At 34.3% G+C, this 25,036-nt stretch overlaps 1 protein-coding gene across 6 annotated transcripts; it reads left to right on the plus strand.

The window, feature by feature from the left end:
- The first annotated feature begins 138 nt into the window (after nucleotides 1–138).
- Nucleotides 139–24,709, plus strand: CUNH18orf54 (chromosome unknown C18orf54 homolog). Of its 6 annotated transcripts, none has more exons than XM_019640698.1 (9): nucleotides 139–362; nucleotides 942–1,028; nucleotides 2,395–2,723; nucleotides 3,833–4,621; nucleotides 4,946–5,096; nucleotides 7,856–7,958; nucleotides 13,991–14,122; nucleotides 16,181–16,251; nucleotides 22,169–24,709. In XM_019640698.1, the coding sequence occupies exons 3-9, from the start codon at nucleotides 2,441–2,443 to the stop codon at nucleotides 22,239–22,241; spliced, it is 1,602 nt and encodes a 533-aa protein (XP_019496243.1). In that variant the 5' UTR covers nucleotides 139–362; nucleotides 942–1,028; nucleotides 2,395–2,440; the 3' UTR covers nucleotides 22,242–24,709. The 6 variants fall into 6 exon arrangements, with proteins under 6 accessions (XP_019496243.1, XP_019496242.1, XP_019496245.1 ...); XM_019640697.1 differs by having other exon boundaries at nucleotides 139–306; XM_019640700.1 differs by having other exon boundaries at nucleotides 139–306; nucleotides 22,434–24,709.
- Nucleotides 24,710–25,036: the final 327 nt, after the last annotated feature.

Genomic DNA, 25,036 nt, shown 5'->3' on the forward strand with positions numbered 1-25,036 from the left:
GAAGAGGGAGAAACTACACTTCCCAGCAGGCAGTGCGACCTAACGCCCCGCGACGTCCCCTTCCCCCTCCAGCCTCCGCCCCTCGCCCAGCTTGCCCCCCGCGCCAGAGCCCCGCGCATGCGCACCGCCGCCCCGCGCCATGTTGGGTCGGTTTGAAAGCCAGCGCGGGCGTCGCGCTGCGCTGTGACGGCGGATGGCGCTGCGAGCCAGCGGCGCCTGAAGTGCGGCTGTGTCCGGGTCTGGGATGCCTTGTGTCGCGTCTCCAGTCTGGTAGCAAGCCTGGGCTTTCGGCGGGGAGTTGTGGAAGTGTGCATTTTTATTTCTTTTCGGATCTCCGTGGGTGAATTCGGTCCGAAAAGGGGGTGTGTTTTCCAAGGGCGTCCCATCTTTGGACAGCGCTAGGAAAAGGCTAAAAACGGAAGGGTGGTGGGGAGGGAAGGGGAAGACGTCTCCTGAGGGAGGAGGGGTGTTTATCGTCCCCGTGGAAGGAGGACAGCTTTAGGGATTGGGCTCCCCGGCGGTAGAGGGTCGCGGAACGGGACGGAGGGGACCTGACTTGGGTCTGGAGGCGTCGCTTGTCACGGGCGGGGACCGTCATCTCGAAACGCTGTGTCCGCTCACGGTGGCGCTGACTACCGCAGCCTGATGAATGGTTTCTGAGACGTCTGTGTCTGTGGCTGTCGGGCCGCTAGGACCCCGAAGGGAGGGTGTTTCCTAGACGAGGGCGGCAGGTTTGAAACCAGCGCCCGCGAGGGAGCATGATGCTTTGGGGCGCCAACACTCTGCGTGTTCCTGGTCTATTCTTTTCGCTGTAGACTAAACAATATGTTCGGTTTCATCACATAAACGACAGAGCTGTTAATTGCCAAGAGTTGTTCTTCAGTTCCTGTGAGCTCTTGGGATTGGTTATTTAACACTGAGCGTTCTGTTTTGAATCAAAGGTAGCTGAACTGTCTTGCCGACCGTTTAACATTCCGTTCGGAATGATGGATTTCCTTTTGGGGACACGAACGGTTACGGAAGAAATGGTGAGCCATCTCCAAATATATTCCAAATAATCCTGTGGGAGAAGTGGGTTGATAAAAAGTTTGGGTAAGCTGGTAATTGTTTGAAGCAGGATAATGGGTGCATAAGGGTTTATTGAACTTTTTTTCTACACTTGTATACTTTTGAACACGTTCCACAATAAAAGTTCAATTGTGGCTTTTCTTTTTGCCTCCTGGGAGTTAAAATTATTATTACCCACTTACAGAGAACTGTAATCCAGCAGCTTTGCCTTTTAGGTTTTTGAGGTTTTGTAAAATTAACAGTCCGTCACCTGTACTGTGTTCGAATAAGGAAGAAAACGTTTGGTCAGATTTATTATCCAAGCAATCTTTACTTGAGGCTATTTAGATATCATTAGACAGTGTAAAGGAAGGACAAAACTGATTTGTCTAGCGCTCTTTTTTATGTATATGTATTTTTATTAAATTGATTGGCGTGACATTGGTTAGTAATACTATCCATTGATTCAGTTTTAAAAGAATGTCATATCGTGTACTGAATATAGCGCCTTTTGATTATGTTATTTCTTAGGTTTTCAAATATAGATCCTATTGCAATATTAAGGTAGACAGAAATTCTCTTAATTTTAATAATGGAAAACATTAAGATGAATACATTAAACCAATTTCCTTCATATTTGTCTTTTAAAAGAGAGGTGCGCTGATATCAGTTTATGAGGTACTACCAAAAATGAAGGTCTGAAAATGATACTAACAATGTTATTTTAGGAAAAGAGCATTGTGCTAGCTCATTTTATGGTATGACTGGTAGTTTCTTTATAGATAAATACTGTTTTGTTCTCTCAAATCTTTTCCAGGGTGAAAGTGTTGGCTAAAGTTACATTTTGGCATTTACAACATTGAAAGTGGATGTTCTTCTCCACTGCTCCTTCTTGTTTGTAATACCTCATTTGGTGCCTTTAAAAATTTATCTGCAGTACATAATGTTAGGCGTATGAATTGAAAAATATTCTGTATAAGGGAATGTTAGGTATTGTGATGTCATAGAATATATCACCATAAGAAAAGACTGTACATTAGTAGTTTTGAAGACTTAAAGAAAATGTTAGTACTATTCCCTTGGTATTTTCCATGCATAGTCTCAGATAATTTTTCTATACATAATTCCAGGCATATAGTAGGTGCTCACTAAATGATTTCTAAATCAGTAATGAAGGAGATCACAAAAAAGAATACAAAATCTATAATGTGCATTGCCTAAAAAGGATTTATAGATAATGGATTTTATTTTTTAAAGAATATAAAAAGTTACGTATTTAGTCATTTCTTTGCATATGGCTATTATTCATTTTACTTGGAACCTCAAACTTTTGTTTTTGTATTACAGTTGTTTCTAAAAGAAATCAACAGAAATAATCCATTTTGAGGAAGCCATGGCAAAATCAAATATAAAACACAGAGTTTGTTCTCGGGAATCTTCAGTATCTTCTCTGTTAGCAAGCTGTAGCCTGAGTGGTAATAATTCCTCTAACCCTGATGGCTCTTTTCAGTATAAGGATAAACTGTACAGTTCTGCATCTCAGGCTCTGCAGGCCTATATTGATGATTTTGATCTAAGCCGAATGTATCCTGGTGCAAGCACTGGAAAGATTAACATTGATAAGTGTTCTGCTAATATGCCAGAATTCTCCAACAATATTTGTAAACCAAACAATGGTACGCTTTTACTGTTTGTTATCCTTTTGTCCACAGATTTAAAGTATTTGAGATATGTGTTATAGTCTTGAAAAACTAGATGCTTTTTTGTTGTTGTTCTTTTGGGGTAAAAATGATTTATAATATTGAAATCTGGATATTTTTCTTAAATGATTCTGTAATTATCTGGTTCTCAGGAATTTTCAGCTAAGATCCCCTTTTCACCTTGGAGGGGAAGTTGATTAATATAATTAATGATAGCAAGTGGCTGATCCTAACCCTTAAGACATTTTATTATAGCTTAATGGAAAGAGCATTGAATTGGTGGTTCTAGCTTTCATCGACTAGCTTGAAAATGAAATTGATCAAGTATAAACTTAGAAAGCCTGAGTAAAATCTCAGCCTTTCTGAGTTTATACTTGATCAATTCCAGTTGATGGGATAGGACTATATTAGTCTTTCTGATATGTATTCTATGGGATAATATTTACAAAATGTTAAGAGTTTTTCCTTGATAAGGCTTCTATGAAGAAAAGTTTGGAAAATACATCTGTTGATAACCCAGTTACTGAGCACTTATGAATAGCCCTAGTATGGAAAAAATTTGCATTTGACTCTTAGAAGGATGTGGGCACTATATTCCGGAAAAGGAGAATTAGAACATCTGGTTTTCTCTGTGTTAATGCTATTGCAGAGTTAGTAGGCAAGAAAGCAACTATTTCATACTTAATTTAATTGCATATTTTTTTCCTGTGTTGGAGCCAGTATTGAGTGACTATTATTAATGTGAGTGCATTAGTGCATTGGGTATGTCTAGATGAAAAAACTTGAAGAAACAGTAAATTATAGAACATGGAAAAATTCAGGAGGTTGGAGAGAAAAGTGTAGAAATTGGTTAAAACAAATTGAGATGTGAGGAAAAAAAGCACATCCTATTTCATCAACCTATACCTTTTAATACTTTTAATCAAAGCTTTAGTGAAGATAAAGGGGAAGTGGCAAAAATGATTCTTAAATTCTTAATTCTCATTTACTGTTGAATATTTTGAAGTATTTTTATGTGTGGAATATTTTGAAGTATTTTTATATGTGATATAAGAAGATAAACAGAACTATGCTTTGTTTTTCAGCTGTTGAGAATTTTGATCACAAAAAAGTCTCATTGTCCATACCTTCTAGAAGACAGACTATTAATGACATAGACTCCATTAGCCTAACAACCGATGATCTATTAAAACTTCCAGCAGATGGATCATTTTCTTTCACTTATGTTGGACCAGGTCACCGAATTAGCAAGAAAAGCAAGAAAGGCATTGGAAGGCTGAGTTACTCAAACACTGGAAAGCATCAAAATTTTCAAGAACCCTCTACTGCCATGGGCAAGGATAACTTAGTTACTCCTGTTGTATTCACAAATATAAATGGAAAGCAATGTGGTAGGCTAAAAAAGCCAAAACTTGTGGATAAAAGTAATAAATGCATTTCTGAACCATCTTTATCTTTTTCCAAAAAAACATCTTTCAAGGACGTTTCAGAGCACAATGTTGAAAAGAATTACCCAAGATGGCTCACTGGCCAGAAGTCTGACCTTAATGTTTCAGGGATAACTAGTATACCTGATTTCAAATACCCAGTCTGGCTCCACAATCAAGACTTGCTACCTGACACAAATAGTCAAAAGATTTATAAAATATTTAAAGAAGATCAGTGTTCTCCTAGACATAGTTATCAGGCACAAAGAACTTCTCGGCTTATGAATAAATTAGATTGTTTTGAATATTCTTTTGAACCCTCAAATATTGCACATTTTTTGAGTGATGATAAAGGATTAGTTAATGAATACAAATGTGATTCTGCATGTAGCCAGTGTCAATGTGAGAATCCACTTCTCCCAGGACAATCCAAAAAGCCATTCAGTGGTAATTGTTTTGTTTTGTTTTTAAGAACCAAAGAAAATGCTGTAAATTGGACTTACTATCTAGGAACTTTTATGTTATAGTCTTGATGTAATGACCAGATGATACATCTTTTTGAACTCTTATGGTCTTCATTTATGTAGCACTTTAGTGACTAGAAATGTCTTCTCTCCCCTTTATTTGTTTAAAATGTCACATTTTGATATAATTTGCTGTTATAGATGTGCATATATTCTAAATTACTTGAATTCTTGTTGCCTTTGTGATATTTTGCTGTGCTTTGCATTTACTTTTTTCTTAAAGAATTAATGTAGTTTTTTAAAATAGGTGACAAAATTGAATTGCTTATCCTGAAGGCGAAGAGAAATCTAGAGCACTGTACTGAAGAATTGCCAAACGCTATGAAACAGGACGACAGTCCTTGTTCATTAGATAAACTTGAAGCAGAAAGATCATGGGAAAATATTCCTGTTACTTTGTAAGTAAGTTATAATGGAAAAACTGTTTAGTTTTCCAAATGAAAAATATGTGAACATCTAATTTATTTTTTAAATAACTTAATGATAATAACATTGGTAATAACATGGTAATTCTATACAACATAGTGTTCAATGTTACTTTACTTTATATTGCATTTTTCATTTGTTACCACAAGGTGGTGTAATGTTTCATAACCTTAGATACATTATGTAACTTTTGTCTTTGTTGCATGTTCTTTTTGTTGCACTATATTGATATGTTTAATGTGAGAAATTAGAACCAAAAGCATCTATTTTGCAGATGGAAGAGTGCTATGAAATTCTTGTTACTTTCTTCTCTGACTGTAATCTTTCCATATATTAGAGTTATCCATTTATTTTCATTCATATTTTACTTTCTCTTTTAGTCATTATTTTCCTGACTAAAAGTGATGGTCCATTTTTTAATATGGTCTATTGTATAAATTTTTATACTTCCTAAGATTGTTTTCATTTGTGTGCTTAACCTTTTTATGACGTAATTTCTCAGAATAATCTAAAAAGTGTTCAACTAGAAACTGAATGTGAGCAAAGAGTAAGGATTGGGAGTGTAGATAGGAAAGCTTTTTGTTCTTAGTGGTATTATTGTATCTAGACTCATCAGAAATGCATTCTTGGTATTCTGCCTTAGGTTCTGATGTTTATTATTATCTTTAGTTTTCTAAACTTTTATTTTGTTACAGATGGAGTTTATTAACTCCTGGATTTTTTTGGGGGGGATTACTTCTCAGTTGAACGTCTCTTTAAATCTTTTTTTTTTTTTTTAATATGGACCTGACTATGATAACTGATTTGCAGTCCCAGCACTGTCACTTCATCGCTAAGACCTTGTGCAAGTTATGCCTGCTTTGTACAATTTCTAGTCTGTACAAAACCTCGTATAAGTTCTACTTTGGGGTTGTTGTGAGGATTCAGTTGATTAGAAAATAAATATAAGGTACTTAGGACAGTTTCTGACTAAAGAATGATCTCTCTTGTAAATTGTAATAGTGGTGGTGATTATCCAGAATATTTTTTTTCTTTGTTTAGCTTCATTTCTCAATTGTTGGTTCAATGATATCTTTTTTAATGGGTTAATAATTAGCTCATTTAATTCTTAAGTTTATTTTTCTTATTTTTATATTTCTTATTATCAGTTGGTCTGTGTATTTGTAAAGTACCATAGCTGCACTACTTTGCTTTCAGTTGGAACCAAAATGGGTGAGCAAATAATATCAGGCATTTTAAGTGTAAAATTTTTGAATGCATTTAATGTATTTTGTATAATTAGATAATATAACTTCTGACTAGTGTAATTATTCTCATCAATTGTTTGGCCCAGGACCTTGCATACAGTAGTTTTTAGAAGGTGGAATTCATATAGAGATGGGTATGTTTGTATATAAAATCAATGATGGATTGTGAGAAGAAGGAATAGACCTGGCCTCATTGTGACATTGACAAATTATTATCAGTCTCATAAAAATCAAAATCAACCTGGAAATGCTCAAGGTAGTATACTAAAAGGTTGAACACAGCCGCAGCCAGATAGATAATTGCTTTTTTTGTTTGTTTAAGTTTCTGTAATGGAAAATTTCAAACAAATACAAAAGTAGAAGAATAGTATAATGAATCCCTATGTACCCAGCACCCATCGTCAATGATCAGGTAAATGTTTTTGATGATGGTGGGTGGATGTGTAAACTCCTTTAGTAAAGAATGGGAGATAAAACTACTTGGGAGCTTTAAAAAGCTCATAGTGAATTTCAAATCAAATGAGTCAATAGTGAAATGCTAATTATTAAGAAAATATTAGCATATTGATATATAAATGAGAGAGAGAGAGAGAGAGAGAGAGAGAGAGAGAGAGAGAGAGAGAGAGAGAATGAGTGTGTTCTCTGTGACTAATAGAATTTGGTTTGGGGAAAATTCTTACTTTTGCTGGGGATGCCCTTTCTTCTACCACCCCCTGAACATCAAGAAAGAAATTAATATTTATGGAGCATTTATTAAATGTATCAGGTACATAGAGTTAATTTATGCAATACTTCTGTGAGATAAGTGGACTACAAATGTAGAAACCGAAGTTATATAGGGTCATATAGTGAGTGGGATTGAGATTTGAACTCAAGAATTTTAATTTCAAAATTTAATCTTTTCCCACTCTAATCTGTCCTATATGTTAGTATTAGTTCTGGAGAGGGATGTCCTATTGCTTTGACGTGGAAGAGCATATGTTGGGTTGTCGGAAAAGTCATGACGCCATTTTGCCACAAAAAACATAGAAAAAATATGTAATCACTTTTACGACAACTTAATATAACTACCATCCCACTGGAAAATCTCATAAATTTGTGGGGGTTTTGTATATTATCACTGGGTAACTAACAATGTTTAATTGGAAAAATGTACTGCTTATTTCAAACAAGTGAGATTTTAGAGCCTTGCCTTATAGGTGAAGGCTTATTTGTTTAGTTGAAGACTAATGTCTTCAATTTCTTTATAGTTTTTCCTTAAAGCTTTCAAGGAGAAGCAAGGAGATGGGGAGGGTTAGTTCTGGTATCAGAACTAGGGAGATGATGATTGAGGGAATTACCAAGCAATGTCAATATGAATCATATCTATAATGGCTCTTTCTTCATGACCATTTGTATTTAAATAATAACCATTCAACTATATACAGTCTAATTCTTACAAATTGGGAACTTAATTGATACCTTCTATCTTAAATTCTGTTTAGCAAATCTCCTGTTCCTGTTAACTCTGATGATAGTCCTCAAGAAGCTTCAAGCACAAAGTGTGTGAAAGAGTTCCCTGAAGACTTTTTAAATAATGATAATCAGGTGGGTGAAGTTAATTTTCTAAATTTATTAAAAAATTACTAATATATAGATATTAATTTTTAAGTTATCTATATACTGCAAAACAAAAAGTGACCCAAACCTCCTCTTCCCCAATACACATCTATGAAACCATCACTCATAGAATTATTGATAATTTTATTTTAGTATTCTAAAGTAGAGGGGCCTATGTCTACAGCCATACCACCCTGAACGCGCCCGATCTCGTCTGATCTCGGAAGCTAAGCAGGGTTGGGCCTGGTTAGTACTTGGATGGGAGACCGCCTGGGAATACTGGGTGCTGTAGGCTTTAAAAATAAATAAATAAAATAAATAAATAAATAAAGTAGAGGGGCCTGGGATTGAACTCTATAGAGAGCCTAAATTGTCATTATAATGTTTTTTTTTCTGGATAACATATAACACTATAGAAAACAGACCACTATAGAGTAAATTATATTTTCCCATAAGATAGTTGATTATTGAGTTGTGTTTCTAAGATAGAATTGTAAACTTAGATAATTTAAAATAGGAAAATTATTCAGTTTTACAATATCAGCATATGTACATCTTGCTAGTAACCCCCAAATAAAGTATAAATGTGCAGTAGGAAATGATATATAATTTGATTAAGAAATATAAGCCATAGCATTAAATATTGAAATAATACTTTTGGCATCTTAACATCTGGAAGATTTGAGAGGATGAATAGCCAAAATAAAAATTAGCTAAAAAATGTAATAAAATGTCTTTTTTCCCTCCAGTGAAGTTTACTAGAGAAAGTAGATGCTGTCAGAATAGTTCTGACCATAGAGCTCTATATAAGATACTATAGCAGATGCTGGGTAAGTGTAGCTTAATAAATTATATTTATTTGACAAGTATTTGAGTACCAAGCACTTTTCTAGGAATTATAGTCTTAGTAGTGATTAAGAGACAGGAATACCTTGTCTCTTGGCTTTTTTTTTTCTTTTTTAATTCCAGTTGGAGAGAGAAACAAAAATATAACATGTAATATATAAGGGTGTACTATAAATATTATGAAGAAAAATTAGTTGGGATAGAGAAATGAGGGTAGCTTTAGATAGGGTCGTCAGGAATGGCTTCTTTAATGAGGTGATACTTGAGCAAAAACCTAAAATGAGTGAATAAGCCAGTATCCATGGGGAAATGACTGTACATGTAGAGGTACTAGTAAGTGCAGAAACCCAAGACAGAAATTTGTTGGCATGTTCAGGGAATATCAGTCCAGTCAGTGTAGCTCAGTCAGAGGGAACAAGGGAAAGAATGCTAAGAGGTAGGTAATGAGGAGCCAGATCATGTAGGGTCTTGTGAGCTATGGAATGAGGATTTTACATTTTATTTGAGTGAGAAGTCACTGGAGGAATGAAATGATCAGATCTACATTTTAAAATATAAAATGTCAGCTGAATGGAGCATAGACTTAAGAGGAGCTGGAGAAGGAGCAGAAAAGTTTAGAGCAGTGGTTCTCAACCTGTGGGTTGCGACCCCTTTGGGGGTCGAATGACCCTTTCACAGGGGTCGCCTAAGACCATCGGAAAACAAAAAGATATTTACATTACGATTCATAACAGTAGCAAAATTACAGTTATAGAGTAGCAATGAAAATAATTTTATGGTTGGGGGTCGCCACAACATGAGGAACTGTATTAAGGGGTGGCGGCATTAGGAAGGTTGAGAACTGCTGGTTTAGAGGCTTTTGCAGTCTTTCAGGATAGGGATTGTAAAAGCTTGGAGTAGGCTGGGTACATTGGAGGTGGATGGAAATGGTTAGACTTGGGATGTATTTTGAAGATAGACCTGCTAGAATGGAGTTAGAGAGGATTCAAAGAATGAATCCAAGATGTTTGAGCCAAGCAACTAAAGGATTGCGTGTTACCATTTGCTTAGATAAGGAGCACTGGTAGAGGAACAACTTGGCTGAAGTTTTCTGAAGTTTGAGAAGTACGAGTGTTAAATACCAATCAACCAGTCCCTTCCCCCTTGCTCATACACATCCATTTTCCCATGACCATACACACACAACCTCATTACCAGAGTGGTTGTGTTTGTTTGTTTTTAAGTTATGTGTATAGAAAGTTGCAAAAAAATACAGATAGTTCCTGTCACCCTTCTCCCAGCTTCCCTTATGTTAACATCTCACCATAATGATCACAAACGGAATTAACTTAGGCACAATACTTATTCTAATTTTACCAGTTTTTCTATCAATGTTTTGTTTTGAGATCCAATCCAGGATTCAACGTTGTACTTAGTTGTCAGATCTCTGTAACATACTTCAGTCTGTTAAAATTCCTGTCTTTCCTTGTCTGTCATGATCTTGACACTTTTTTGAAGAGTACTGGTCAGTTGGCTGTTTTGTAGATAATTCCTCAATTTGGGTTTGTCTGAAGTTTTCTCATGATTAGAATGAGGTTATGCATTTTGGCAAGAATGCAACAGAAACCATGCTATGCCCTTCTCAGTGCATCACATCAGAGGGCTCATAATCTATTGATCTTAGTTTGTGCCACTGTAATAAATATTCCATGGATGGTGGCTTAAACAACAAGCATTTATTTCTCACAGTTCTGGAGGCTGAGAAGTCTAAGATTAAGGGGTCTGGTAAGGTCCTGCTTCCTGGTTTGAAGATGGCCATCTTCTCCATGTGTTCTCATGTGGCAGACAGAAGAGAGGAAGCAAGCTCTCTTGTGTCTGTTTTTATAAGGGCACACATTCCATTCATGGGGGCTCCACCCTCATGACTTAATTACCTTATAAACACCCCTCCTCAAATGCTATCACATTGGATTAGGCTTGAACATATGAATTTTAGGGGGACAAACACATTCGGTCCATAGCAACATGTTAATAAAATAGTATAATGAGGTGTGATTAAAAAAAAAAACGGTGAATGCTGCTGCCAAGTGCCGTCCAACGGAAAGGCAGGGATCTTCAATATGGGAAGCGGCGCGTTGAACCTTAGTAACAGTGTATGACAAGTTTAAACTTGTTTGGTGCAGTCAGTTGGGTGTGAGCTATGGTTGAGAGAAGGCGTGTTTTAAAGTGTACTCTAAATCACTGATCATGAACAATGCATTCATATGAAATTTTGTTTCAAAATGCAAAAAAGTGCTAAAGAAACACAAAATTTTAAAATTCGTTTATGGTGATGCTGCAGTGACCATGAAGATGGTTTACAAGTGGTTTGAGTGATTTCATAATGGTTGTGAATTGATTGAAGACAAGGAGAGATCGGGTCATTCTTCAACTTCAAAAACCCAAGAGAATGTTGAAAGAGTAAGCGAAATGATTTGATCAAACAGGCGATTGACTAGTAGGGAAATTTCTGAGGAGCTGAACATCTCTTATGGTTCCATTCAAAGCATTTTAACAATAGATTTAAACATGAGGCGAGTGAGTACAAAATTCGTTCCACACATTTTGACTGTGGAACAAAAGCAACAGCATTTGTCAATTTCGTTGGAGTTGCATGATCACGCTGCTTCAGATTCCAGCTTTTTAAGACATGTCATCACAAGAGAGGAAACTTGGGTCTGTGAACATGGTTATGATCCTGAGACCAAGGTTCAGAAATCACCCAGCTCTGCTCGTGCTCAAAAAGCGCATCAGTTAGGATCTAACATCAAGATGATGTTAATTGTGTTTTTTGACCTTAATGGAATTGTGCAAGCTGAGTTTGTACCCAGGAACACTATGGTGAACTTTGAATATTATAAGAGCTGATTAGAGCGTTTAAGAAACATTATGCACAGAAAACGGCTTGAGAAAAGAGGCAAGTGGTTTCATCCTGCATCATGACAATGCTCCGTGTCACACATCACTGCTGGAACGGCAATTTCTGTCAAATAAAAACATTACAGTGTATCCTCATCCATGTTACTCACCGATCTGGCATCGTTCTACTTCTGGTGCTTCCTCAGTCAAAATGATCATGGGAGGTAAATGTTCTGAATCGATTCAGGACATTGAGTCACCCATGACAGCACAACTAAAGACACTCACAAAAGAGAACTTCCAGAACTGCTTCAGAAAGTGGCAAGAGCAATGGGATGAGTGTTCAAAGCTAGGGGGAATGTTTTGAGCGGGTTTAATGGCAGTGTGTCTTTTATTGTAATACATTTTTAAAAATTTAAACATTCACTATTTTGTTATCGCACCTCATATATAAAGTTATAATAATATGTTAAAACTTGTTCTGTTGATCTTGAACACCTGGTATCTTCTGGCTTTCTCTCTAGTAAAATTATGGTTTCCTTTTGTAATAATAAATATCTTAGGGGACCTACTTAAAACTATACAAATGGTCTCAAACTTTCATCCACTAATTTTAGTATCCATTGGTGGGTCTTGTCTTCTACATTATTAATTGAAATTCTTGTGTAATGAAGAGCTGCTCCTTCTCCCCCATTTATTTATTAAATTATATTGGGAGGGACTCATAGGATACTTTATTCTAGGTTTATAATAGAGTATTATTATTTATTTATTACTCACATTGTTCCAGTTTAGGCCATAAGGGATTTTTTAGGTTGGCTCCTCACTGTGTTCTTACATGGCCTTTCCTTGAGCTCTCAGGTTTCCCTTCTTACAAGGATACTAATCCTATGGTATCAAAGCCCCACCCTTATGACTGCTTTTAACCTTAATTACCTCCTTAAAGCCCTGTCTCCAAATACAGGCCCATTTGAGGTTAGGGCTTCAACATGAATTCTGAGGACACAATTCAATCCTTAGCATCATGTCAGAGGAATCATGTCCTCTGTGACCGGCTTATTTCACTTAGCATAGTGCCTTCAGGGTTCATCCATGTTGTATCGAGTCAAAATTTCCTTTTCTTCTTAGGCTGAATTGTACGTATGTACCATGTTTTCTTTACCCAGTCACCTGCTGATGGACACTTGGTTGCTTCCACCTTTTGCTGTTGTGAATAATGCTGCTATGACATGGGTATATAAATATCTGTTTGAGTCTTTGCTTTTACTTTTTTGGGTATATAATCAGAAGGGAATTGCATGCTCATACGGTAATTCTATGCTTAATTTTTGGAGAAATTGCCATACCATTTTCCATAGCAGCTCCATCATTTTACATTCTCACTCATTTGTTTCTTATACCTTGTTTATATAGCCATGGAGAGTGTCTTTAAAACCTTTTTAGCCACTGTACTTAACTTTGAACCTCTTCACCAGTGAGAGCCCACTTCTAATATTCTTATGCTAGTCAACAACTTCTAGATTTGAAGTTTAAATAGTATACATATTACACTGTGCTGAAATATGTTCAATTACAGATATCTTAAGAAGCTTATTTGTCACTTTACAGATAGTTATCAGAGCACAGCTCATTTGAAAGATTTGAAAATAATAGGTTGGAAAGACTTTTATAAAACAAGCTTAAACATTCCTTACATATCCTCTTAAAAGAATCCAGACTACCTTTTGTGGCTAAGTGCTATTTATTGCCTTCTTTGGATGCAGGAAAGATCAGTGATAATTGAGGTATGAGTGTTTTTTTGGGTAGCAAGGAATGTGCGGCCAGCATTGAAGAAGTGGAAAACCAGCATTCTCTGTGTGAAAACATTTAAAAGTGTGCAGAGAATACTGTGTTTGAAATTTTAGTCCTTGCTCAGCTGATAATCAGCTTTGTCTACACACTTGAAAAGAGGATGTAGGTTTACTTACTCTCTGGGGACCTTTCAGTTCTGAAAATTTGATTTTAAATGTACTAAATGGATGCAGTTGCAAATGTAAACATGTACTATTTGTTTTAAAAGAGCAAACAGATTAGAAAGACTATGCCAACCTGTTAATAATGATTGTCTCTAAGTAACTTCATCTGGGGACTGGATAAGGGGAGGTGATGAGTTACATACAATTCTGATTTTTTAAAACACTTTATTGACAAGTATTGTTTTCATTTTTGCATTAATTTTATAATGGGAGAAATAATACAAAATATAATGCTTTGACCCCGAATTTGGATGGTTAATCACTCATCTCCTTTAACCTTAGAACTGTACCCTTTCTGGAGGAAACCATCATGGTCCTGTTGAAGCTCTGAAACAAATGTTATTTAATCTTCAAGCAGTACAAGAAAGTTTTAATCAGAATAAAACCACAGAGCCAAAAGGAGAAATTAAGCAAGTACGCACAAACTTGATTTATGAATTGAGATTGTGAAGAGATAAGATTTTTTTCTAGATCTTTTTTAGTTTGATTTCTATTTTTATGTTAATAAGCATGCCACATAACACATGCTGTAGAGTTGTACTATTTTTCTCAGAATTAAGAAAAATTGTACTATTTTACTCAAATTGAATAGTGTTAGGTTTCTGTAGTTACATACTCCTGAATGGATTATTTTATTTAGTTTATGGTTATAAATACAACATCTTTTTTAGATATGATGAGCCGGCTGAGTGGCTCAGTTGGTTAAGAGCTCGCTCAAGAGTACGAGCTCTGAGCAACAGTGGTTTGAGTCCCGGCCTGAGCTGAGCTGCAGCTGAGCTGCCAACAGGTGGCAGGATGGCTCAGCTAAAAATAATAATAATAATAATAATAAAATTAAAATAAAATAGATATATGATATTACAACTGTAGTATGAAAGGATCGTACGAGTTGCTTTTTAATGTTCTACAGAATTATTCTATGTAATCTAACATTTGTAATTGGGGCGATCTGGAAAACCTTTTCAATAATAGACTTCTCCATATACCTTTGTCATCGGAAATTAAATTTTGTTACCAGGTGTTTATTGACTTCTGAATATAGTTATGTAAAGTTTTATCTTAAAACCATTGTATTTTTGTATACTTCCTAGGAATTTGGAAATCTTTCTGCTTTGGACTGCTATTCTGTAGGGATTTAATTTTCTTCACATTAGTATAGTGTTCATGAATATAGAGTTTATATTCTCTCAAGTCCGACTGTAAATTCTGTTGGGTTGTTGGGAAAGTCATGGCGCATTTTTGCAATGAAAAACAGAGAAAAAATACATCATGACTTTTCTGACAACCCAATAATTCTGCCACTTACTGGCAAGTGCAATATTTGTACCTCTTTAGTTTCAATTTTCTTTTCTGTAAAACGAGGTTGTTGAGAAATTGAGATAAATTATATAAAGTGCTTATTATAGTGCTTGTACCTGATAAAAACTTAATAAATATCTTATTAAAATAATTATTTTCTAATAAAAACTTACTAAAACTTAAATAACAATACTAAGTTATTTAAAAATAATACTTTAAAAATACTAAATGGTTTTTTTAAAAAAGATTTTATTGGGGAATTAGGGGAGGGGAATAGACAAGTTGCTATCCTTTTGTTCTTTAGTCTAGTTGTGGAGGACGTTGCTTCACTGGCCCATGTTGGTATTATCATTGCGCTCTCTCCGGGTGAGGCAGTTGCTTGCTGGCCATTGGACGGCTGCTCATGGCGACTCTTGGCAGCTCATGGCAGCTGCGGGCCATTCACGCTTGGCTGCCAGCCACTCACGGTAGCTCACAGCAGTCCACTGCCACCCCACTGCAGCCTGCGCCGTCGCTGGCGACTCAACGGCAGCCCAGCTCCAGGTTGAGCTGTTGTTCAGCATCTTAGCTGTAGAGGGCACAGCATCACTGGCCCTCATGTGGGATCCGAACCGAAGCCCTACTGCTCAGAGCTGGTGTCCCAAGCCAACTCTTAACCAGCGCACCACTCGGCCAGCCCACTTACTAAATGTTTTTATTGTTTTGTTACTGTCATTCAGTAGAGTTTTACGAAATTCAATTTTTATTGCAAATGAGTGGGTCAGCTCTTGGGAACTATCATAGCCTGCTCATTTGAGATGTAGTTCTTTATTTTTCTTACATTCTAAAGATCATAACATTAACATACAGCATGTAATCCATCCTTCTTTTTAAACATTATTGAAACATAACCTAGTTCAGTAAAGTCATAATTTTAAATCAAGATTTGATTTTTTGACATTCAGAAGCATACTTCGGGATGATTGAAAGATGAATCTAAATAGTAGTTGTATTTTTAGAAGAAAGAGAAAATAAAAATATTTACTGCTTTACTGAAAATTATTTGCTACAATTGTTTCCTTGGAAATGAAGATGATATTTTTTAACATTCTTTTAAATCACATTAAATAGCATTTAAGTTTATAGTTATATAATATTTTCAATATTTGTTGTATTTGGTATTTTTAATAATAGGTTTTAGAAGATGATTTCTCTAAATTACAATTGAAGGAAAGCATGGTTCCTATTACGAGGTCACTTCAAAAGTAAGTATTCTCTACTAATTTCTGAATATATTATGGACACAAATTCATTTTAGCTACCCCTTTGATTGAAATCAGAAGGTTACAAGATGGAATTAAGTAGTTCTAAGGATATAGTAGGTATATTTAATATATTCAAGCTTCTTGAAACAGATCATTGAAGTTTTCTCTTAAACCTGTGCTCTTTCCTATTTAAAATGTTCTTAGGACCTAATAAGATAACCTTAGACACCTAAAATATAATGAATGTGAATGGCCTAAAGAAATTCTCTTCATTTCTGAACAATAGCAATAATTTGAAATAGTATTGTAGTGGATATCCTGGAAGAACAACTTGTTCATGAAATGTGTTTTCATATATTTCCTCTAGAATAATATAATAATCATAAGTATATCATTATTTGACATTTTGCCACAGAAATCTAAACTAGGTATCATATCCTGGATATAAGGATAGATCTTAATGCCCTAAGGGTGTTAATCCACCTATTTCTTAGTTACATTATCTTAAGTTAAAAAATGGGGAAGTATACAAGTCTTTCCCTATTGGCAGAAGGGAAGGTGTATTATGGGTTTGGTTGTGTGAATTTGAGATTCCCTCAGAAGATGGTGTGTTGAGCTTAGGAAATGCTAAGATTAAAATTTTTTATTTTTGTAACACCATTTCACTTGGCTGTAAGTGAGACTGAACAAATCACGTCTACCTTTTTGTCCTTTCAGAATTTGCTTAGAATTCTGTTAACTAAGGAAGCAATGGAAAAGTGAAACACTAGACATGTAAACTTATGACTTATTGTCATGATATATGCATATGCATACATATATATAGTTTCATAGTTTAAAAACTATATACCTGTATGATTTTCCCCTCACAACTTAGTTTATATTCTTCTGGGTAGAAATAATGCATAGTTTGCCATAGTGGTTGGGTATAGTGTCCCATACCTAGTAGGATTCAGTAAATAATGATAATAGCATTTATTGAATATTTACCAAGTGTCAGTGTTCTAAGTGGTTTTTAATGTAATTCATGTGCTCTTAACCCTATGAAATAAGTATACTATTATCTTTATAATACAGATCAAGTAATAAAGAACAATCAAGTAATAAAGTAACTTTTGCAAGGTTTACATATCGTATTTTGCCGTGTATAATGTGCACTTTTTTGCCCAAATTCGTGAGGGATGAATAAGGATGCACATTATACATGGGTAGTACTAATTCCATATCTATATAAATGTTTTTAATTATTTATGCTTATGTGTTAAAAGTGTAACTCTAGAAATCAATAACGATATCTGTATGCAAAATAATACCCTGGACTACAATAATCACTTTCACTGAATTTATGATGAACTTGCAATGAAAGTAATTTCGGCCAACGATTCAGCAGAGTGAAACAAAGAGCTGCGTGTTGTCCACAGAGTAAGTGACTGACTTGATAAGATAGGTGATGCTGACTTTATTACCATAGGGAGAACAGCGCGACATTTCTCTTCGTACACTTTAGCCGGGAGCTAGCAATCTAGCTGATATATTTTTAAAGGTTATGGAAAATCCCTTGGAAAATTAAAAAGAAAGATTTTTTTCCCCTGAAAGTTTGGGCCAAAAATGTGGGTGTGCATTATACACGGGAGTGCGTTATACATGGCAAAATACGATAGCTAGTAATAGGTAGCACTGGGATTCAAACCAGACAGGCTGATTCTATAACCTGTTTTGCTAACACTTTTTAATGGTAGTGGTGCATTATCCATTTAGACTGGGTGCAGAGCCTCAGTTGATTATCTAGGATAAAAATCTCATTCTGCTATAAAATTTAAAGTAGATCACCTCAAGCTTTCAATGGCTTTTAAAAAGCATTGATACTGAACTTGTATCACAGACTTAAATGTGTTTTCTGTGTTAAAGTACATATCCTGAAAGATGTTTTTCTTGGTGAAAATGAACATTGGGCCTTATGTAATTAAATGTCCAAAAAAAAATCGATATTGATTGTAGGTGCTCTTACCATTTGCCAGAATTTTTTAATAGTAGTAACTTTTTTTTCTAGTTTAGACAATCAGTTATCTTGCCTATGTATAGAATGCCATTTTAGACAGGAAGATTCATATTTTGTTAGATGACTTTTAGCATTGATTCTGTTAGATTAGCTGAAGCGATCCTAACTTGGCTTTTACTTTACATTTCAATTATCAATTAAGGCATTTGTACTGTTACAAAGTAAGTTTAGGTTTACAAATGCATGTTAGTACATTTTTTCATTATTTTGTAAAGGACAATTTAAAGTCAGTCTCACAAGTCCTCTTTCTAGACTGCAAAATTCCTCTTTCTGGGTAGGTTTATGATCACCTTTTCATATTTTAAAATAGACTCAGCTTCTTCAAAAGTTAGATTGTACCTTAAATGCTTTAATGACCTTTCCTAGGGTGAAAGTCCTATTATGTCTCTCCCCATTTCGCAAATGACAGTTTTTGTTTCTAACAGTTTGTTTCTAGCCAGTTTTAAAATATCTTTCATTACCGTTGGGAAACTCCAAGCTGTCATTATGAGTTCTGTTTACTCCCTTGGACACTTCAGGTTTCTTACATTCTCCCATTAAAAATAACTGTTCTCTATACTTCATTGGACCTTAAGTATAAATGACTGATAGCAGCTTAAAATGTTATTTTTTCCAGAGGGATTTTGCTTTTAGTAGGAATCAAAATTGTAATTGTTCTGCATCTCTATAATACTTAGTTTTGTTTTATGCATTTATATATTAAAAACTCAATAAAAATGATTAACTGAAACCTCCATAAAAGAAATTCGTCATCTTTAAGCATATGAAAAAAAATGTAGTTTTTGAGCAAGGGTCTTTTCTAGAATCTTTTATTATTTCATGTAAGCCATCATTCCAGGCTGGTTTGAAAAATGAGCAGTAGTGTATAGCTCATATACCACAAAGGTGAGCAATAATAGACGATTGCAAAATCATCCAAAAATAATTTGTATTTGGCTTTGTGATATGTTGTTGTATATATAATTTGGAAATGAATGTCTAAGATTTTGTAATTCTCAATTCTAAAGGCTATGCTGTGAAGACAAAACTTTTATAGCTAAAAAGTTGCCCTTTCTATCAGTTCTCTTCTTGCTCAATTTTCTGGTCTTCATTCTATAGTAGAGATAGATAAAATTGCCTCTCAGACTTGCAAAACATCATAAAGCAAAGATTTTTCTTTGTTCTAATGTACTCAGACTTTGCTTAGTAGAGTGATAGGCAGTTTGTTCTAAAAAGCCTTTCATTCAGTTCTTCCTGGACACTAAGCTGAATATAGACCAGTAAACAGTATTTAAAGAGAGTAGTCAGTATAGTAGTAGTACTAATACGAAACCAAAGGCAGAATATCAAAGAGTAAATTAAAATATAGCTTCAATTGCCTTCATATAATCGGTCTATTATCGAGTTTCTGTGGGCTGATTTGTATTTACTCTAATGATCATCAATAGATACATTGTCACAATAAGAAATGAGTTTCTTTTATTTCAGTTTTTAAGGAGAAGAACTAATCAGTGTTGCAGCATAACCCTTAAATTGATGTTTCCCCCATTATCCTGTTTTTTCGCTTTTTTAGAGAAGAAAATCAAGAACAATTTCTTTCTACAATTTTATTCTCCACTTCTCCCTACACATATCTTTGAAATAGCAGTCACTTTTGAAGCCTGTTCTCTAAGTACATTGTTTTATTTTCAGCAAGGCAGGTAAAGGTTAAATGAAAGGAACATCCAGCTGATTGTGTAGCGAGGCAGGGGGACTGAGGTTTCATTTCTGCTTAGCTTCTATATTCCTTCCCATCATACCACACCTGCCCCCCCCCTTCTCACCTTTCTCCCTGACATTGTTTTTTAAAGGCATAAAATAAACTACATAGTATTAAAAAGGAAACTAGTTATATTGAATTATAGTTATGAAAATATTAAAGTAAATTTCTGATTAGTAATATGTGGTTATTAATCCATTTAAACTGAGACAATACATTTAAGATACATGTAATTTTAAGTTTATTTTGTGAAAACATAATTTGTATGAAGGCCTTTTATAGCTTGAATAAAAACATTAAACCATGGCGTGAGCTTTTACTTACCTTTCATATGTTGATCAGCAGACAATTAGAAAAAGGGAATATTGGAAAGAATTGATGTCTGAGTCACCAGTGAGACCTCACTATTCAGTGGATGAATAACTAGGCTTAAAGTTGTCTGATAGTTGGCCAGTTATGTCATATAAACTTTTGGACTGTAGACAGAAAGACTTAGGTTACATATGTTCTAGCAATGGGTTTAATAACTATTATAATTTTGAGCTATTGAATAAGTAGTGATAAGCATAAAAGAATTTTGAGATTCCTGCAATGAATATAATGTGATATGAAAATATCTCTGAGTTCTATGGCATATGAGGTCACAGATTTTGGTCTGTTGATTACATCATAATGGAAGGAAATGCTAATTTACAGATAGCATTTACTGAAAATAAAGATGAGGATTTTTTCCACTCATTCAGTTTCATAGACCCTCTAAATCCAAGGGCTCTGTGGCTCCTTGGAGTTGTAAACACTAAGATAAGATCCTAGCCACTTGCCTTTTTCTTTCTCTTGAATCATAGGTCGCTAAATAACAAGCCTGAAAAGAAAAAGGAAGATACGTTTCCAAGTATATTTACAAATTATCTTTTTTCTCATAACTGTGTATCTCTATGAAGAAGATCATTCTTTAGGTAGAGAGATATTACTGTAGGATGTAGAAAGGATAGCGTCTAGTTATAATAGTTATACCTCTGATTACTTAGTAACTTTGGGTGAGTTATTATCATTTATTTAGTGGAGATGAGAATCTCAAAAATTAATTGAAGTTGCCAAAAGAGTGGCAGAATCCAGATTCTTCTCTTATTACATTTGAATAAAAGTGTCCAAGAAAGAGAAATGGAAAATAGATATAATGCAGTAATTAGCACTACTACAATAGTTTTCTCCATCTCTTTATCTTCGGTAAAGTGAAAGGTGTATTTTATTTAATATACATTTATTGAATCTGTGTTAGAATAGGGTATTGTAATTACCACCTTTCAGCTTACTTTAGAAATTAACCATTAGAGATTATTGCACACATTGCTACATTACTTCTGTTATTCTTGGTCTCTGATTAGAGATCTGAAATATGTTTGATTGACATTTTCTGAGTGGCCTGAAGGATTGTAGGATAGGGAAGAGGAGAAATTGGAACAATGTTTTTAGAGGAAGACTGGAAAGTCAAGGGACTCTCTCTACCCGGTTTGTTTGAGGGATGATTGAGTTTTCTCCACTGATACCTGATTTAAAATTTTAGATTTATTTTAGAGAAAAAACAGGTAGTTGTTACCATACTACATTATTCAACATAATTGTCATTTGTTTTCTCCATGTTCAATTTCCTCAGAACTGTAACTGATCCTTTAGTGCTATTTTTTAAATTTTGCTATCTTCAATGTACGTGTTAAATACAAATTATGTACTTTATTTCTTAAATGATATACACAGTATACCAAAAGAAAAGGTATCATTTCACAGACCTGTTGTGAAAATTACATGAAAAATTGTTAAATATGATACAAATGATACCTATTATTCCTTATTGAACTTACTTGGCAAACTTAAGAACCTTGAATGTCAAAAATATAGTTTTTAAAGTAAATGTTTATAGAATTTTAGATGAATTATTTTAACCCTCAATTATTCAGATCTCAAGGTTTTATAAAGAAAAATTCTCCAAGTTTGATACTTAAATTATTCTATAAATTCATTCTTCATACTAATTTTGAAAATAATGTAATCACTTTTCTATCTGCATTGCCTATTCAGTACTTAATATTGGTTTATAATGTGTTTTATACTTTTTAATGAAGGGCTTTGCACCATTTATCTCGCCTGAGAGACCTGGTTGATGATACCAGTGGGAAACAGTCACCGAAAATGTGAAGAGGAAAATAAAAGTCTAACCAACAAATAGTCACCACAGAACAAAAATGTATTTTTTTCGTATTGCTTAAACTGACAAAGTAATTATAAGACATACATTATTCTGATTGGTTCAAGTATTATACATTTAAAAAACAAACAAACTTGAAAATATCTGTAGGTTTTGTGACCTGTCCTCATTTTGTGCCAAAGTACCAGAATGTGAACTGGAAGGACCTACACCATGTCCTACAGTCTGACTGGACTTCAGGCCAGCAAATGTCTAATATCCAAAGATGGATGATTTCTGTTATTGACGCTCACATGGACTTAACCTTCAGCATCCTCGTCGTTTTATCATCTGGTTCTGGATCATCAAGAAACTCTCACTGGTGTCTCCAAAATCTCTTAAGTGAAATAGACTTTTGATACAGTTAGCATCCACTTTTGAGGAGCTTAAAGGAATATCAAAATTGTTATGGTATACCTTATTCATATAGAATATGTAAAGTTTCATGCATCAAATATTTAAGATATATTTTCAGATAATAATGGGGTGGTTCAGTGCTAAAAGGAATATTGTTTTATGATGTGAAATCCTTGAGAAACTCAAATAATTAATGCCTTGATTTTTATTTTCTGTAAGATAATAAAAATATTTTTATTTTTTTTATAACAACATTTTACAAAATATTTTGGGGGGAGGGATTTTTGAGAATTTAATGTTTTAATATTAGATTATTTCCCAGATTTTAATTTTGGGGTTAGCTCAAACTAGTAAAAACTAGGAGATCAGTGGCCAATGGCTTTATGAAATTTTATAACTAAACTTAAAGAAAATGAATATGGGAAATCAGAAAGCAACACTAATAGGAATTTCTAAGTACATTGGGTCAAAGAATTTGCTTTTCCCCCCCTCCAAATTGAAAGCACTATATGAGACCTTTATTATAGAACTTACATGTCAAAAAATGTAGAGTGAAACTGTTCTTTTTTTGGACAGTGAGTCAGAGTTGTCACACTGTTTTGTCCAGTTTGAGAGTCACTACAATAAGTTTGTTTTGTTTATTTACTCTGTGGAGGTGTTTCTGCCAGTGACATTCTATTTTCTGATTATGGTCTTCTGCTTTACAGCTAATAGTTTGCATATAATCAAACAAGACTTTACTTTGATGATTAAAATAAGGCTAGCTGTTAAAAATGCAGATTTTACTTAAGTGGGCAAATATTAGGTGGATCTGGGTTGATCATGCTATCCAGGCTTAGTGAAACCTACTATTAGACAAATTCTAAAGAAGGCAGAGAAGATAAAGATCAGGAAATAAATTTCTAGTTACCTATTATATGTTGATCAGATATAATATGTAATATACTTAGAAAGCATCTCCAAAGGGACCATCATGCTGTAATGGCTCTGAAGAGCACCCATTTGTTTAGTGCCCCCATTTGCAAGAACATATCTCCGTACTAAAGAAGACAAGCCTGCTCTAAAAATTGGTTAAAACTAATGTTTTAAGAAACTTGATTATATTCACCGAAGGAGTATTTTCCTATTGGTAAATATAGACCTTCAGTCTTTTACCTAAAAAGGGAATAAACTTTTCAAATGATTAATTCCAACCTTTTTTAAAAAAAATATGTAGAGACCACTAAGGAAAAAAACCTAAATGACAAATGTTCGAGAAATTAAAGAATTGATTTAATTAAAGGTTAAATATTTCAGTATCTTTTATTTTGTGATTTCCAAAGGGAAAAAAAGGAGATTACAGTATTGACACTGCTGAGTTGGGAATTTAGAGCAGATAATGAGAGCAATTATATTTTAAAAATTGCATTGTCAATATAAAATTCTATCCTTTTTAGGTATATTGAAAAATAGAAAAAAATGAGAACATTTCATAAGATTTAAAATTTTAATTTGAGTATGAAACAAATTTAACAAACCTAATTCCAAAAAGTATTTGATACCAAGGGAAAAAAGTGTGACGTATATGTGAAAATTCAAAACTCAAGGGTATTTTTTTATTATCAAAAAGAACTCTACTTTTAGTTTTTTCTTTGAAAATTTATTTCAGCTTCATAAAGATTTCTGACCAAATTGAGGAATTCTGACTTCTTGGGTTTGTTTGAGTTTAGGTCTCTCTTGTTATGTTATTTCTTGTTGAAATTTATAAATGGACTTTTTATATTTTGTAATTAATGTTTATGATAATGTATAGTTATACCAAAATTACATATAGTTGTACCAAAATGTTGCCTGAAGATGAATCATGAAAAGATTCCTTTCCTCCCACCTATGTGTCGAATACATGAAATCACTTACAGATTTGAAGTTTTGTTTCATTTTTCCTGTTGCACTTTTCACTGTGTCTCAAAACCTATTTGCTGGAAGTGTTACATAAAGTGAACTAGTCAAAGATCAAGTAGCATGAAAAGGAGACAAAAGAAGCCAAAAAGCCAATAAAATTGATATTTTCTGAACAACTGAAGTTTCTTCAAATGTGAGAGTGTGTATCATTATATTCCCCTATCAATTGGATGTTTCATACATGATTATGTTGTGTTAGGTTGTAGTGCCTGTCATATAATAATTAGGGTCAACCTAGGCCTAAACCTGAACATGTGTATAGCAGATTATATGGTCAGATATTTTTCTTATGATAATGATATTTGAAATTCTTCCTTTTCTACTTCTCTGCTCCCTGTCTTTGCTTCTTTGTAGTCATCTATGGTTAAGAGCATTTTCCTTTCTTGAACAAAAAAATCTTAGCCTTTTACCCTCCCAGTTTACTCTATATTGTCCTTACCCTAGACCC

Source organism: Hipposideros armiger, unplaced genomic scaffold, assembly GCF_001890085.2.
Source record: "Hipposideros armiger isolate ML-2016 unplaced genomic scaffold, ASM189008v1 scaffold_52, whole genome shotgun sequence".
NCBI lineage: Eukaryota > Metazoa > Chordata > Mammalia > Chiroptera > Hipposideridae > Hipposideros > Hipposideros armiger.

Excerpts from the sequence above, each read along its gene's own strand:
- CUNH18orf54 (XM_019640698.1), top strand. The coding sequence starts at position 2,441 with ATGGCAAAATCAAATATAAAACACAGAGTTTGTTCTCGGGAATCTTCA. Across the intron at positions 4,622-4,945 it reads ATCCAAAAAGCCATTCAGTG|GTGACAAAATTGAATTGCTT; the intron begins GTAATTGTTTTG and ends TTTTTAAAATAG. Across the intron at positions 14,123-16,180 it reads CAAAAGGAGAAATTAAGCAA|GTTTTAGAAGATGATTTCTC; the intron begins GTACGCACAAAC and ends TTTTAATAATAG.